The 14,812-nt window shown below is 41.2% G+C and overlaps 1 protein-coding gene across 3 annotated transcripts in view; it reads right to left on the bottom strand.

Moving 5' to 3' along the window:
• GRM1 (glutamate receptor, metabotropic 1) overlaps positions 1-13,836 on the bottom strand; it is a 192,368-nt gene extending 178,532 nt beyond the window's left edge. For 2 of the 3 annotated variants that reach the window (XM_010584509.1, XM_010584510.1), the window contains exon 1: positions 13,074-13,773. In XM_010584509.1, coding sequence (XP_010582811.1) covers positions 13,074-13,773 — 700 coding nt within the window. Of the gene's footprint in view, positions 1-13,073 lie in introns of all 3 variants that reach the window. The other variant, XM_010584507.1, reaches the window with a different exon arrangement.
• Positions 13,837-14,812: the final 976 nt, after the last annotated feature.

Raw genomic sequence — 14,812 nt, 5'->3', positions numbered from 1 at the left:
CAACACAGCTATGACAAAAGTGGAATACATTATTTCACATATATCTGGACTCAGTAGAAAAGGCACAAGTATGTGTGACAGGGACAATGAGTTTTCAAACATGACTATGCTCTAAAATGCCTTGTAAGAGGACATTAAAATGTTCATTGCATGAAGGGATAGCATCTATAATGTGCTGGTTGTGTTCTGAAACAACCAGAAAATATCAATGCCCATATTTTCTCTGTTAATATTAAAACAAATATTCACAAAATTCACCACTGAATTCCTTTCTAGAAAAACTGCTGGGTAAAAATGTTAATTACCCTAGCTACCAACTTCTTGTTCTCTTCAACAGTGGGTTTTTTTATTTATTTTGCATGGGCCATCAGATGAATTATATCATTTTAGGTACAAAGAAGTATTCTAATTAATGAGACCATAGAAAAAATGTCACTGCATCCTTTTAGGGAACTTGCTGTTTTCTTCAGTCGCAGGGTCCAACATTTATGTCACAAGTAAGAGAATAAGTTCAGTATAAAATCCACATGAAACCAAAAATTTCCCCCAAGCAAACAAAAATCATAGGAACTAAAGGGCTCTCTAATCTAACGGTAAAATGCATAACAAGCACCAACTGTGGGTAAGGGAACAAATACTGACTTAAAATAACGCATGTAAACTGTAACAGTGGACTGGATGTGACTGAGGGGATTATTTCATCCTGAATTTCTCTTCCTCTACAATGAGTATCAACAGCACAGGATACTTCAAATTTTCCAAGGCAGCTGAGCAGCTGAGCAAACACATGAATGTGAAGCTACTCTTTAAATTATAATTTTTCCTGCCTGCTTACATAATCAAAACTATCCATAAATGAATAAGATCTAATGACAGAAAGAACTGTCAGCTCTTCATATCTGACTACCTCTATAATGCCAGCCCATACATTCACTCCAGATCCCACCACACTGTGTCCAGTGACTTGCATTTTGAATAAAACTGTTCTGGCACACCTGCTGCAAATTTTGATTATGCAACATCAAAAGTCTGAAAACATATCACTTTCCTCAGTCATTTGTCCCAGTGGTTATGCACCATAACAAGCAAAAATGTTTGTCTTTTTTCTAATTGGATTTTGTTGGCTTACCAGCACTTGGTGCTTGTTGTGCATTTAACCATTAGGATACAGAGCCCTGTAGTTCCTACTGGTTTTGTTTGCTTGGAGGAAAAAAAACATTTTTTGATAAATCAAGCTATATCTCTTTTTGACAAACCAGATAGACTAAGCTGGTTTAGATTCCCACTATAAGGCATTTTTTTTCAGACCTCAAATCATTTAGAGTTTTATCCCTATCTCTTTTCAATATTTTGAATTTCTTTATAAAACATTGAAAACAGAACTGAACAAAGAATAGAAAAGTTAATACTAATAATCCTTAGATTGAGGTAAAGTTCCCACTCTCTGAAGGATGTCATTAGCTTTTTGTGGTTTGGTTGGGGTTTTTTTGATGCAGCTCATCTATAACCATACAGTATACTTAGGACTTCTTTCAGGGACACAATTCTCCCAGTAAGTTGCACATGTGCTTTGTTCCTCTATTTATGGTTGACATTTGACTGTTTTAGCAGGCACTTTCTTAGACTGGGCCTAGTTTACCAAGAGATCTGAATCTTCCCTTTTGTCCCCATTAATTGCCATTTCACAAATCTGCATATCTTGTCAGCCATTATGCTTTGTGTATCATTGATGAAGACAGTAGACGCATTATACCCTTTGTCAAGCTCTGTGCAATGCAGTAGACATAACCTTACTTGAAGGTCACTCTTTACTTGCTGAGGTCAGTGTGCTGAGTTTTAATTTATGCGACGTCTGTTTTCCTGACATTGCACAGGGCTTTTTTAATAAAAAAGTCCTGTAAAACTAATTCAGTGCCTTATAGAAACCCAAGATATTTCATCCACACTGTTATCTGTAGCTACCAAGTTTGCACTTTCATCAGGGAATGAAATCAGGTTTGTTTGAGAAGACCTATTTTCCATAGAGTCACACTGATTGGTTTTAATTTAATTACAATTTTTTGTCAGTTGAATCCTGAATCATCATCTTATTATTTGTCTGGGGACTGCTGCCTTGGTAGCCAGAGCTGCCCGGCATGGCTCATTTGTCTTTTACGTTTGGATTTTTGACATAACACTGTCCATTTTTGGCTGTTCCATAATACATCGAAATCAGTATTCATTGCCTCACTCAACTTCGTAACACCAGTTTTGCATATTACTGTCCTTATGCTGCAGACTCAGACTTTTACTACATCCTTACCCTACCCTTTTGCAGGATGTCAACATTGGAGGACACCATTGCAGGCACGGTTAGGGGCATGTGTTTAATAGAATATTGGCCATCTCTTTCTGGGATCAGTGACAAATCCAGAAGGAGCTTCTGGAAAACCTTCCCGTCATTCTTGTAATTTCACCTGCAGGTTAGCACCATGTGGGAAGGAGGAGGAATTCGGGCTCTGGGTGACTGGCACCGGCACCGTGTCACTTAGTAGGCACAGACTGAGCTGTCAGGTGTTGGAGTCCTGGTCAAACTTGACAGCGGACAAAGAATGGTTTAGTCAGGCAGGTGTCCACGTGAAAGAGGAAGGCTAAGCCTATTTACAGGCGAATGCAGTGACACCTGAGGACCACAACTGGAGTGCCTTGGGGGCAAGGGAACAAGAAAGGACTAAATGATACCCAGGCTGCCAGGGGGGCTGCTGCCTGGCTCATTCCCCCTTCTCAAAACGTTGAACGCTTTTGGTCCAGCAGAGCAACTGTCCCAGTTCAGCACTTTGCTTCATATAGCTGTAGAGTTTTTAATCTGATCCCGAATACGAGTTTATCCTTCCAGGGCAATATGGCCTGGCAAATAAGGGCATCCTCTCAGATAATGCTGTCAGCCCAATGCTGTAACCCATTCTGAAAGTTCAGTAGGAGTGGATTTTAACTTTCCAGTCCCTCAAATCATCCTACCTGTTTTAGCAATGCTGATAGTATAGCATTCCTTTACAGCACTGTCAATATTCTGTTTCACATATTTGCTGCTCAGGCAAGAGACTGAGATTTACGTATGTGGAGCTTGCAGTCAGAGAAATACGCTCTCGCTAGGAGGATCACCATCTTTCAATACCCAGCACGATGATCTACATGCCAAATTTCCATTTGCTAAAGCTTCTCCGCAGCACCATGTGGGTAAGAAAGGCTTACATAAAGAAGCATGAAAGGTTTGCTCACTTCCTGACAATTAATTACAAATTTGTCTTTTAAATTCTACTCCACACAGGAGGAGACACTTAATGTTCAGTGGAGCCTGGCCAGACATTTTAAGAAAGTATTTATGAACACTTATTCAGATTTCAAATAGCTGTCACTTCGGCAATATTCATGCCTGGTTCTCATTGCTGTTTGCCAGGATGAGTTTTGTTTGAATAAATGTTTGGGAAATTACTAGCTTGTACAAATCCATCTGTATCCACAGATGAATAAGGATGAAAGCTGCTGGTCAAACAACCGCAAATTGTGACTGCATTTAAGAAAACGAAAGTTTGCTCCTCAAACAATTTGCAAAGAGAAACAAGAGTTAAATTCACTGGGGAATTTGTATGGGAAGAAGTGAACTAGATTCAGCCTTCTTCTAGTTGGAAGGAAAAACTTATGTATCTGAATATCCTCTAATATCTATGCAAATCCAACAAACACAGTTTGCCTTCACACAATTTTACACTACTTTCAATTAACTATGAGATCCTTCTAGCTGTGGGGATTCACAAGCCCTGTGGATTTGTAATGCTTTCTGCGGAATGTCAGCTCCACAGCCCGAAAAGATAACATCTGACAGCCATGCTGAGCCCCGTTCAGGATCCATTGGGCTCAACAGAGGACTGCCAACTAACTTCAACGAGCATTGGATCAAGAGCCTTACAGCTACACTTGCTCTCTACACCAGCACGGGACGTGACCTTCTCTGCTTTGTCTACCAGAACTGCCAAATGCCTATCCTTACAACATTTCTATCAAATTTCAAAGGGACTTGTAAATCATTGCTGGCTGTTACTATAATTCAAATATACTTTAAGAAATTCGTTTGTTTAAAAACATTCAAGAGAGAATACAAATGGAAACTGGTCAAACCATGGTGTTGTATGACAAACAATATGACTTTAGTAAACTGAAATATCTGTCACACTGGTTTTTGATAGACAAAAGCCATTTAGGCAGTGGCACATCACAAGAGGAAAGGACAGCTTGTGATGCACAGTACTTTTCATTAAAAAGCAGCCCACGTGTCACAAAATGCTATTAACACACCCTGGCTCTGTATGTAGTACTGCCAGACTGTAGGTTAGGTAATGAAAAATGAAGGCAAATCTTACATACAGTTTATTGATTTCTTTTTCATGTTTGTTACTCATCTGCTCATTGAACTCACAAAAAAAAGAAGCATTGAGCAGTATACAAGGCCTTATTAAGACCTTAACTATCCAAAAAATAGTCTGTAATTGTGACTGTACTTTAGTCATATATGGACAGAAAAAGCTGCACATGAAATAAAAAATTGGTAACAGCAATATTTAATTTAAAACAAAATAAATTATATAAAAATGAGAAAGCTAATTTCAAGGACATTAAAAGGAGCAGCCAAAAGAGTGAAATACTAACAAATTACATGGAGACTTCTCAGAAATATATGAGAGGCTGAAAGCCAAACCTCCAAAAGGATCAAAAAACCCAGCATGATAAAGCAGAAAAGTAAATTTCCTAAAGCTATTAAAATAAAACAAAATGCAATAAAATAAAATTTAAAAAAATAAAACAAATACTTTAAAAAGTCTAAGTTGTGTCCTAATGAGGGAAAGAGAACAGAGCATACCTTGACAAATGAAATACAAAACCACAAAAAACCAAGTTGAAACAATTTTGAGACATAAAGGCATAGAATCTAATAACCCACCATTCTTCAAAAATTCAAGAAATGGAACACTTGCCTGATATTCAGTGATAACCAGTTATGTAAAAAGAGCACTCAGGGAAAAAAAACATAACAGAAAAGTTAAATCAATTCTCTCAGTCTGCACTGCCTGTGAAGGCGGATAGGATGGTTCTCATACAAAGGTCATACCTTATGTAGGATAAGACTGAACCATTGTCTCAGAGCATGAATAGAATATATTTTAGAACAAATCCATAAGATGGACTTTAACAAATTTCCAATACTGGCCAATTTTCTGTTGTGGTTGGCACGTTACCACCAGTTGAACTGGTCTTAGTACCAAAACAGATGGAAGGAGTAAAGTGGAAAAAGTAGTTTTATATTTTTCACATATCAGTTTTCATTTTTAACAGAATTTATAGAGAGTACAGAGGCATAGAAGGTAATCCAATGAACAACAGACATGACATTCCTGCAGACTTAAGATATTTCTGCACAAAGATAATTGGTAGGAACCATGACAAAAACAGTATTAATGCACAAATAAATAAATATGCCATATTAGGGAAGAACCAACATAGCTTTTGCACTGAAAATACATACCTCAGAAGTTTATTAGACTTCTTTGTTGGAGCAGGTAATCATATGAATGATACAATCACTGTAGAGTACTTGAAATTTAAGAACGCTTTTGATGAGGTCCCTTGTTAAAGGCTCTGACAGAAATAGAGGTAATACAGAGTAAAACAGAAGGTCCTGGATTAATAATTGGCTAACAGATAGGAACCAAAGTGTAGGAAATAAATTTTGTCTAAATAAATTTTGTGTTAATAAAGGAAGAATAACACACAGGAGGAAAACCCTGTGCATGATGGCCTCTGAAGTAGTCTTTACCAGTTAAGAAAAAGGTTTTGTGGTAATTTTAAAGCATTTTCTGACAACATCCATTCAGTGCATGGTGGTAGCTAAAAAGGTAAGGGACTACTGGAAGTCAATTAGGAGAGGTCTGCAAGCAATACTGAAATTGTTACTTCACCAGTGAGTTTAACCATGGTGTACCCCTACCCTGAATACTGAATATAGCTCTGTTTCCCCATGTTTCATATTGGAAATGGAAGTACAGAATAATGATCAGGATTAACAAATGATAAGTTTTGTATGAATGTATGAAGGTAATGCAGTCATCAAGGAATAGTTTTAAGTAAATAACAGGAAACACTTGTTCACACAACATACAATTAAGTTATAGAATTCATTGTTATGATACTATGGAGACTGAAGTATAAACAGATTGGGGATTAAGGGATTAGACAATTCATAAAGGAAAGGTCCATTGGCAGCTGGTAGCCCTGGTATTTGGGAAGTTGCTACATACTGGAGCTGTGAAGGTATGCTCCGTACATGTCCTGCTCCTCCTTCTCGTAATATTAAGCCCACTGTTGAAGGACCAGTACAGCAGTTTTAATATTTCTTTAATTTTTCTTTCCTTTCCTCACCAAAGACAGTTTATTTTTCACATAGAACAATTACTATGAAGAGCCTTTATATATACACCATTCTTAGGCATACTTCTTACATGCCCTTTGTCTACGGTGTGAGGTATTCTAATTGGAACAGCATCTTAAAAAATGGCCCTCATCCTGCAAGTGTTTCTTCACTGGTAAAGAACTAAGTCTGACATCAATTCAGTTGACTTCAGTGACTTTATGTTGCTCTAGGTCCATGAACAGCCACTTGTGGGCACTCCTTTGTACTGGACGGGAGCTGGGGCTGCAGCCCAACGGGCAGCAATGGCTGCAATGGCTTCAAAGATCACAAGACTCCTGCCACCTCTCTCAACAGCCACCTTTGTGCTGCGTTGATAGGCAAACCAGATCTAGACATTGTTCCTTAAGCCATACATTAATAGTAACAATAATAATAGCAATATCGGTGTTTGGGAAAAGATCCGGTCTGCAAAATTAGCCAGCAATATCGAGCTGGTTACCCACTGGATGGCATTCATTTGTTGCACACCTCTCTCCACCCATCTCTAGTGATATCCCTTAGCATCCCTTAGATACCCATAGGTGAAGGGATGGTTTCTTTAGGTGAAATGCTATTGTAGTTCATGTGCAGTCAGCTCCTGGCCCTCCCGTTCAGACTGCCAACACAGGTGTTAATTACTGCCATCTCTGACGGTGGCTTGTGCCGCAAACACCTGCCACCCAGAAAATACACTGAAATCCCCACCTTGTTTCACATGGGTCAGTGAGCACCAGTTAGTAATGACTTTGATCAGTATTTTTCTGGGTTATGTGTGGCAGGTGCAATCCTTCTGGTCTCCCACTACAGTTACCAGCTCACTGATGGATCAGACCCCTGAAGAATCTTTCTCAATGAGTGACAATACTTCTAGTTATATGAATTCATTTCACATAGCTTTTGGTTTTCTGTCCGAGAAACCTAAGCACAAGCACCTTCATATTATGAACCATATGGTCAAAGGAATATTTTAGAGGCATTTTCACATAGCTTTATGAGAAAGCTGAGTTCATTTAACTTTTTTAAAACAGTCTTCAGTGAGACAAGAATTCTGCAGGAGTTTACAAGGATCATGGGACACGTGAATCTGAGAGCAAAGGCATAATGCAGAAAAAATAGAAGTAAAGCACAAATGAACCCATGGTGCTGGCTGATAAATATGAGCTCTAGCAATATTGCTGAGAAGGCAGGCACAGAAGTTAGATGAGTCTTTTGAGTTGATTTAACTCATGCAGCTGCCAGTTGTGTAGTTGAAAAGCTAGATTATTTGTGAATTTAGGCGTACTGCAAAGCAATATATTTTCAAGAAGGAATTTCTCTTGATCTCTATGGTGTTTGTCACCCACAATAGTTTTCCAACTTCAATCAACATTAATGATTCTCTCAGCACCTTCTAATAAATACAATTAATGCATCCAATGCAAGGGAATATTCTAGTCCCTAGCTGTTTTCAAATTAATTTCTGTCCTCCTTGGGACATATCTCTCTCCTTTTTTCCCTATTACAAAGCCTCTGAAGATGGTTAGTGAAGTTAGTTAAATGGAGAAAAAAATAGATTGGAATAAGCATTTATGAACACACATCTCAGGCACGATTCACAACACTTCATGAGGTTAACCTTTAAGGACATTTTTGTAACTATTGGTACCTATAGAAATATTTGTAAACTCTGAAATTTCAAACATTTGGAGTTGTTTTTCTCTACTGCCTGGTCATAATTTTATCAGAAAGTATCAACCATTGAATGACACCATGGAATTAATAATATAACTTTGTTAGAAACAGCTGTAGGAACACCTTGTGAGACATGAAACACAATTGTATGAAAATTGTTCCTTTGAGCTATTTGATGGATATTGCCCCACTTATCTTTAAACAGAAGTATTATTTTCTAGCACCTCTAAAGCTACTTCAGTGAGTTCTACTGAAAGAAATTATTTCCTGTGAAATTTGCAATAAAGTGCAAGATTCACTTCCTTCCATCCTCTTTCCGACATATATAACCATGCTTATGAGTTTCCTGTACGTTACAACAACAGAGAGTGGGTGGCAGTCAGGTTATCGAAAATCATTGTGATGATAATCTACCTACCATCTACTTTGATCTGAAAGTCTTAACTGTTGTGTCATCTGTTCATCATAGTTCCTTTTAAGCCTTATATTCAAGAAAAAAGAAACAGTCTGGCAATACAAATCTGACAAAATTGATCAAGACCAGAAACATCACAGTGCTCTCAGTAAAATTAATCTATAAACAATCAAAATTTGGTGCAATTTACTTAATCATTCCATTTCCAAAGTTGTTTCTCCAAAGTCTGCATGTTAATCTGTTGGAATGGAAATTTTTTTTATAAAGGGGTATTTGTACCCTAAAGTGTAAGAATGGTCCACAAATCACAAACAGCACTCAAACAGAGCTGTTCTGCACATTCAGATTTTGTTTTCACAGAATAAAAAATCTAACATACATTTTATAAGGCTAACATGCATGCAACAATTTAAATGAAAAGCCAAGCACAGACATTAAGTATTTCTATTCACTTATTCAAAAGTGATATATTTGGAAGATGAGGTGATAAAAAGGCTTCTTACACCATCATCTCTCCTGCTTCGTGTATAAGAGGAACAGCTAAAAGCGAGGGATTTGGCGGAGACTCTGTGCTGACCACTAGTCAGGGTGCAGGCATCTGGTGGGGTTTGGAAGTTGGAGTAACCTACAGCAATCTCACAACCGCTCTGCATTTTCTGGAGACAACCATATTAACTTCTGTGCCTTCAGCATCAAAACAGCGCAGAGGTGCTGCCTGCTATCTCTGCTCAGCATTTCTTGCCTTGTCTTAGAGGCAGCCCAGGCAAGGAAGAAAGTGTTGCCTGTAATTCTTCACAGTTTTACCAAATAACCAGTGGCTGCCTGGTAAGTTGAGAATACCTGACTCTGAGGTTATCTCACCAAAGACCAGAACATCTCACTTAGAAAGTAACCCTTAGCAAGTGTAGTTCCTTCTGCTCTTATCACACTCGGGATTGTGCCCAACTTAACACATTTGCTTTTGATGCCTTTGATTTCCATAGGAAGCCTTGGCTTGTAGTCAGAATCCCCCTTATGTGCATTTCTAGATAGGAATGACTTCCAAGCCTAAGAGCTGAGATGTACACACGCCAAGAACTCCAACACTGAATTACCTTTGAAGAATCCTTAAAAAAATAATAGCCTTGAAAACACCTTGCAGCTACTATACAGTCACACAGCCTTCTGCCAGCAGATGCACAGATTTCTCACGTCATTTAATGACTGCTGCCCACTCTGGAAAAAAATGCACTCTCATGATGTGCAACTACACTCAACTGAGATACATAATAAAATAACAGAACATAGTAACTTGCCTTTCTTTGTTCTTGAATGTGGAGCTTTATGTGTCAATTTTAAACTAAAAGGAGCAATGTGCTCTGTGGGCCTTTGGAAACAGATTTTATTCACCAAGTGAGAAGTTTCTTCCCCAAGTGCAATGTTTATACATCCTAATAAACAACTGTGCAAAAAAAAACCACCACAAAGCAAGTGAGGCATACCTCCATGCAACTTCGTGTACTAGTGTGTAGAGATTGTATATAGTTAAATGTCATTAACACTAATTATTGTATTAACACGTGAAGAATAAACTTTCACGTCAAATGCAAAGTAGGACATTGGGGACTACTTAAAGACATCATGCTACAGATTGGGTGACTTTATTATCCTCATTCTCACGGCAAGCATAGGCTTCATGTTAAGAAACATGAGCACCAAACTGTGTGGTATTTATTTCTGATTTTCATTAAAGATATAACTGTGTAGCCCGGTATTGTTTGGGGCATTCAAATAACTCCAGCTCGAGTAGAGGAGTAGAGGAAGGGTAAACAGAGGAGTTGGATAGTTCAGACTGTCTGAGAAAGGGTTCATCACCTCTGGGCAATTTCTGTGACCCCGAGGAGCAGGGCTGGCTGACACAGGTAGGCAGGCAGCTCAGTGGTCTCATTGCATCCTCTTGTGGTTGGGTGGCTACAAGAGCTGAGGATTGTCCATTGTCATGAGAATGAGGGGTCGGGTAGGAACTAAGCAGCTTTTCTGCTCTCAAGAGGTGACCAGACTGGATCTGGAGCACTCAGAAGGTGAAGCAACTAACTCCTTCACAGTGTCAACCTGTGCATTTCCTAGAAACATGCCCATTCCTCACAGTCCCTGCTGAAGTGATTCTCCGAGACAGGATATCCTAGGATTCCTCCCAGCACATTTTGCAGCTCACCATAAAGACAGCGTAGAGGCCTATGAGTAAGTGTGGAGGAGGAATGTTTCTAACTACACTTTATCCCCGTATTTCCAAACATAGCATGGATGGAGCAGCTCCTGTTCACGCAGACTATTATTCAGAGTGGCTTTGTGTTGTCTGCGAAGAATGATCCCACCTTTAACAAACCAGCAAGCAGATCTCTCACAGTGAATGCATGGCATTTGAAACAACAGAAATGTAACCGTTCGCCCCAAAGTTCATGAATACGAATTTCACTTTAAATATATATATAAAAAAAAGGTCTTTGGATTCCACCCAACAACAATTAGGATGGGGTTAACAACTTGTCTTTCTGGAAAGAAACACAGAAGTTGAAGCTTGCTACATATATCCAGTGGAATTTGTAGCTTGAATCTAACAATAAGGTATGGCAGATACAGATTAATAATGATTTTTAAAAAGCAAATATGAATCTTGAGCTGCATAATCTGCAAAATCCTTGTGACGTTTCCTAAGAGGAGACTGTCGTCTTGTGAGGTAGAACTGATCTACTATTTTGAAAAGTATCACTTCAAAGTCTATAAAAATATCTTGCAACAAGCATCAGTCAGTAACATATTCATAAAAAAAGATATTTAATTAAAATTTCTCACAAGCAATGACTGAAATTACTACTTAAATGATCTTTTAAAAATGAATGAACAAATAACCTTCAAAAACTGCTGTCTTTTCCAAAAGAGGTAAGTCCCACTAACGTTAACGAGAGTTACATCTACAGAGTGAGAGGGAGTGAGGAAGCAGGTCCCTTGAGGCAGCTCCTCAGGCACTGTGAGTTAGCATAGCTCCCCAAAGTGCCTTGGAGGCAGAGACGGCGATTTACGTGAACAAAGAATTTATCCCTTTCATGTTTATTTTTCACCCTGGCCTTCCACAAGATCTAATCGTATCTGTCAGTGATAGAAAATCTTAATAGCTCATGGTCAACTCTTGCTAGCAGTTCCTTTTCTCATCTGAACAGGGCATAAATGAACTGCAAATGTCAGGTCATTGCTTCCTGCTCTTGCTTCTTCCCCCCACCAAATTGCAGCACTTCCATGTTTTAGGTGTCCAGTTTAATCCAATTCACCTTTGAATGCTGTATATGCAGCTCTTCTCAGGGATCCATTTATTTATCCATCATAATATATGTTCTTAACTCTTTTTACTTAGTCATCTCTGTGAGAATGAAAGGTGTGGAGTCAGCTCAGTAACCAGAAGGAATCATAAATCAAATCCATACAAGAGATACAGTCAGATAAACAGAATAGCTGCAAAACTATAGCAATAATGTGGTCATGTTTGCAATATTGTACTTAAAAATCCCATTTTGAGGACCATAAGTGGACTATAGGAATGTCACAATAATAGGTCACAAGAGTTTGCTTTCTATCAAACGCAATTACTGCTGTCATTTGTGTTGGTCCGCCTAGCCTGGCTATAAACCAAAGTCTCCTTTTTAAAATACCCTTACTTTTGATATTTTTCTTTTGATATTTAAAATTAATAAAACCTGTTGACTGTGAACAGATTGTACAGAGCAATATTTTTTACTATTGCTCAAGCTGCATGAAAACATGCTTGCCCAGACCTGCTGACAGACTAGCCACTGCCCTTTCTTTCTCATGGGACATGGCTTTGCAGGGGCTACCTGGACTGCAGAGGGATTTTCAGGTTTCTTTTTTTCTGTGTTCGCAGTCCCATAAAATGAGTTCAGATGCAGCAAAGCCAGCAGCTAACCCAGGAGTCCCTGCCAGGCCGTGACTCCGTTTTGCTCAGGCAGAAATGCCAAACTTCCCGTGATGGTAGCAGTGAAGCCTGCGAGTAAGACCTGCTCATCAGCCCCACAGACAACCTCCAGACTCCACCAGGGCACAGCCAGAGCCGCTATCAGCTCCAGACCTAGATGCTCACATCCATTATCTTTTATTTAGAGATACACAAACTGGTCTGTGTGTGAAGGAGGACAGGGAACAGGACTGCCAGGGAGATGTCTGATTTCTCACGGGCTTTCCTGTGCTGCTGAAACCCCTCCTGTTGCCCGCAGCCGCAGCACCTGGGGTTGGGGGGGCTCCTCCGCACTGGGGAAAACTGCATCCCCCCCCAACACTTTTCCCCATTCACCTTACAGTCTTGCTGGGTGGGAGCAACCAGTGCTCTCTCAGGGAGAAGCCAGCTCCCCCAGGGTCCTGGCAGGTAACCCAGCCCCAGCACGTCCTTGCGGAGCCCCCACAGAGGGTGTGGGGCAGCTGGGGGCTCCCGGCGGAGGCAGTGGGCTGCCTCATACCTACCTTCCGTGTGGACGGCAGAGACGTAGGTCCAGTTGTAGCGCTTGACAATGTCGAGCATGGCCCTGGCTTGCAGTGTGTCGGAGGGGACCACCCTGAGGAAGTATTTGTACAGTGTTTTGTCGCTCAGGTCAATGCTGGTGGCAGAGTAAGCGATCTGGGGGATGTCGAAGAGCTGGAGCAGATTTTGGACTTGGATAGCAACCGAGCTGGAGCCGGGGCCGATGACCCCCGCAATGGGCTTTTTCACTCGGGTCTGGGGCTGGGACTGTGAGTCAGAAACACAGCGGGTGCCTCCATCCCTATCATCCCTGATGGAGATGAGGGAGTCCCGTATGAACTCGATGCTCTGCTCCAGGGCCACTGAGGAGTGCCAGCAGGAGTCTCGAATCTCGCTGCCCAGGGTGATGTTAGGTAGCAGGACCGGGTCAGCATTAATTTTATCCAAAGTATGAAACATGGCTTCGACTCTCTGGATACCGTATTGCTCCCGGACTTCCCCACACTTCCTCTCGGGCACTTTCTCAGCTGGTGGCTGGTGATGAACAGAGAAGAGGGCCCCAATGATGACATCCCCATCCATCCGAGCCACTGACCGCTGTGAGGAGGCTGTGGAGAGAAGGACCTTCCGCCCGGCGCTCCTGGGCAGCACATCCATCTCCAGGAGCAGAGCAGGGAAAAAGACCAGCAGCACGCCAATCATTTTGTTGCACGATGTCATCCAGACCCAGGTTACTAATTTCATGGGCTCCTCTTGCCTGCACATGGTTTAAGGACATGTAGGAAATGGCATCTGCTTCGCCCCACCAGCACCCAAGTTGCTCCAAATACCACCACAGCAAAGTCTTACAGCATCGCTCTCGAAGGTGCCAAGGCAGCCGTAATCCTAGTGACATTTAACCTGGTGGCATAGAAATAGGGGATAAAACAGGCTAATCGAGAAATCGATGTCAAACCAGAGCCCAATAAAGCAATCCCGGACAGTTTGAGATGACTGCTTTTGCAAATGCCCAGGGCAATTTGCTTCGCTAAGCCTCTAGAAAGGAAGTTTCAAGAGGGATTAAAATATGTATTTATTTGCCTTGACATACTATCACACATACTCACATATGTTAAGCTTATATGATCCTTTTCGTATCTGCTTTTCATGCCAAGGCAGCTGTTTCCCACACCTTCAGCCAGCACACACCTCCCCTCCGCCCCCGGGAAGTTTTGAAAGTTTCATGAGGTACTTAGCATATCAGAGAAGCGCCCTAGCCTGGCCCCAGCAGCCCCAGCTCTGAAAGCAGGGTGACAAGTTCTTCTCTTCTTGCGTTCTGACTACCTGAAGGCATCTTTCTCAGCTGAGCAATCTTCTTTCCCAATACGGAAAGGGGGTGAAAAGAGACAGCGAGCAATCTGCCCTGCCAGCCGTGGGAAATGTCATTTAAAGGTCAGCGAAGGGAGGAAGAAAGGAACCACTTCGCTGTTTAGATTAACTTTTCCGTATGTAGGGGGCAAAGCTGTAATTCAGCCAGGGACACACACATATGCAAGCGGGGGAAAAAATACATATTAGTTACTAAGGCAACCGCGGGCAAAGTCCTGATGTGCCTTACCGGCACGCCAGCCTTGCATGCAAGCTTGGGGCCGGGGGGGAAGGCGGCGAGCCCGGCGGCTGGCCTGGGAGGCTTGAAACGCCGTGCTGGAACCGGGGGTGGGCGGCGCGGCTGCCACCGCCGCCGCCCGGGGAGTCGGGAGCG

The sequence above is a fragment of the Haliaeetus leucocephalus genome, unplaced genomic scaffold, assembly GCF_000737465.1.
Source record: "Haliaeetus leucocephalus isolate CR32 unplaced genomic scaffold, Haliaeetus_leucocephalus-4.0 Scaffold992, whole genome shotgun sequence".
NCBI lineage: Eukaryota > Metazoa > Chordata > Aves > Accipitriformes > Accipitridae > Haliaeetus > Haliaeetus leucocephalus.
This window is presented reverse-complemented; position numbering and strand designations above follow the sequence as displayed.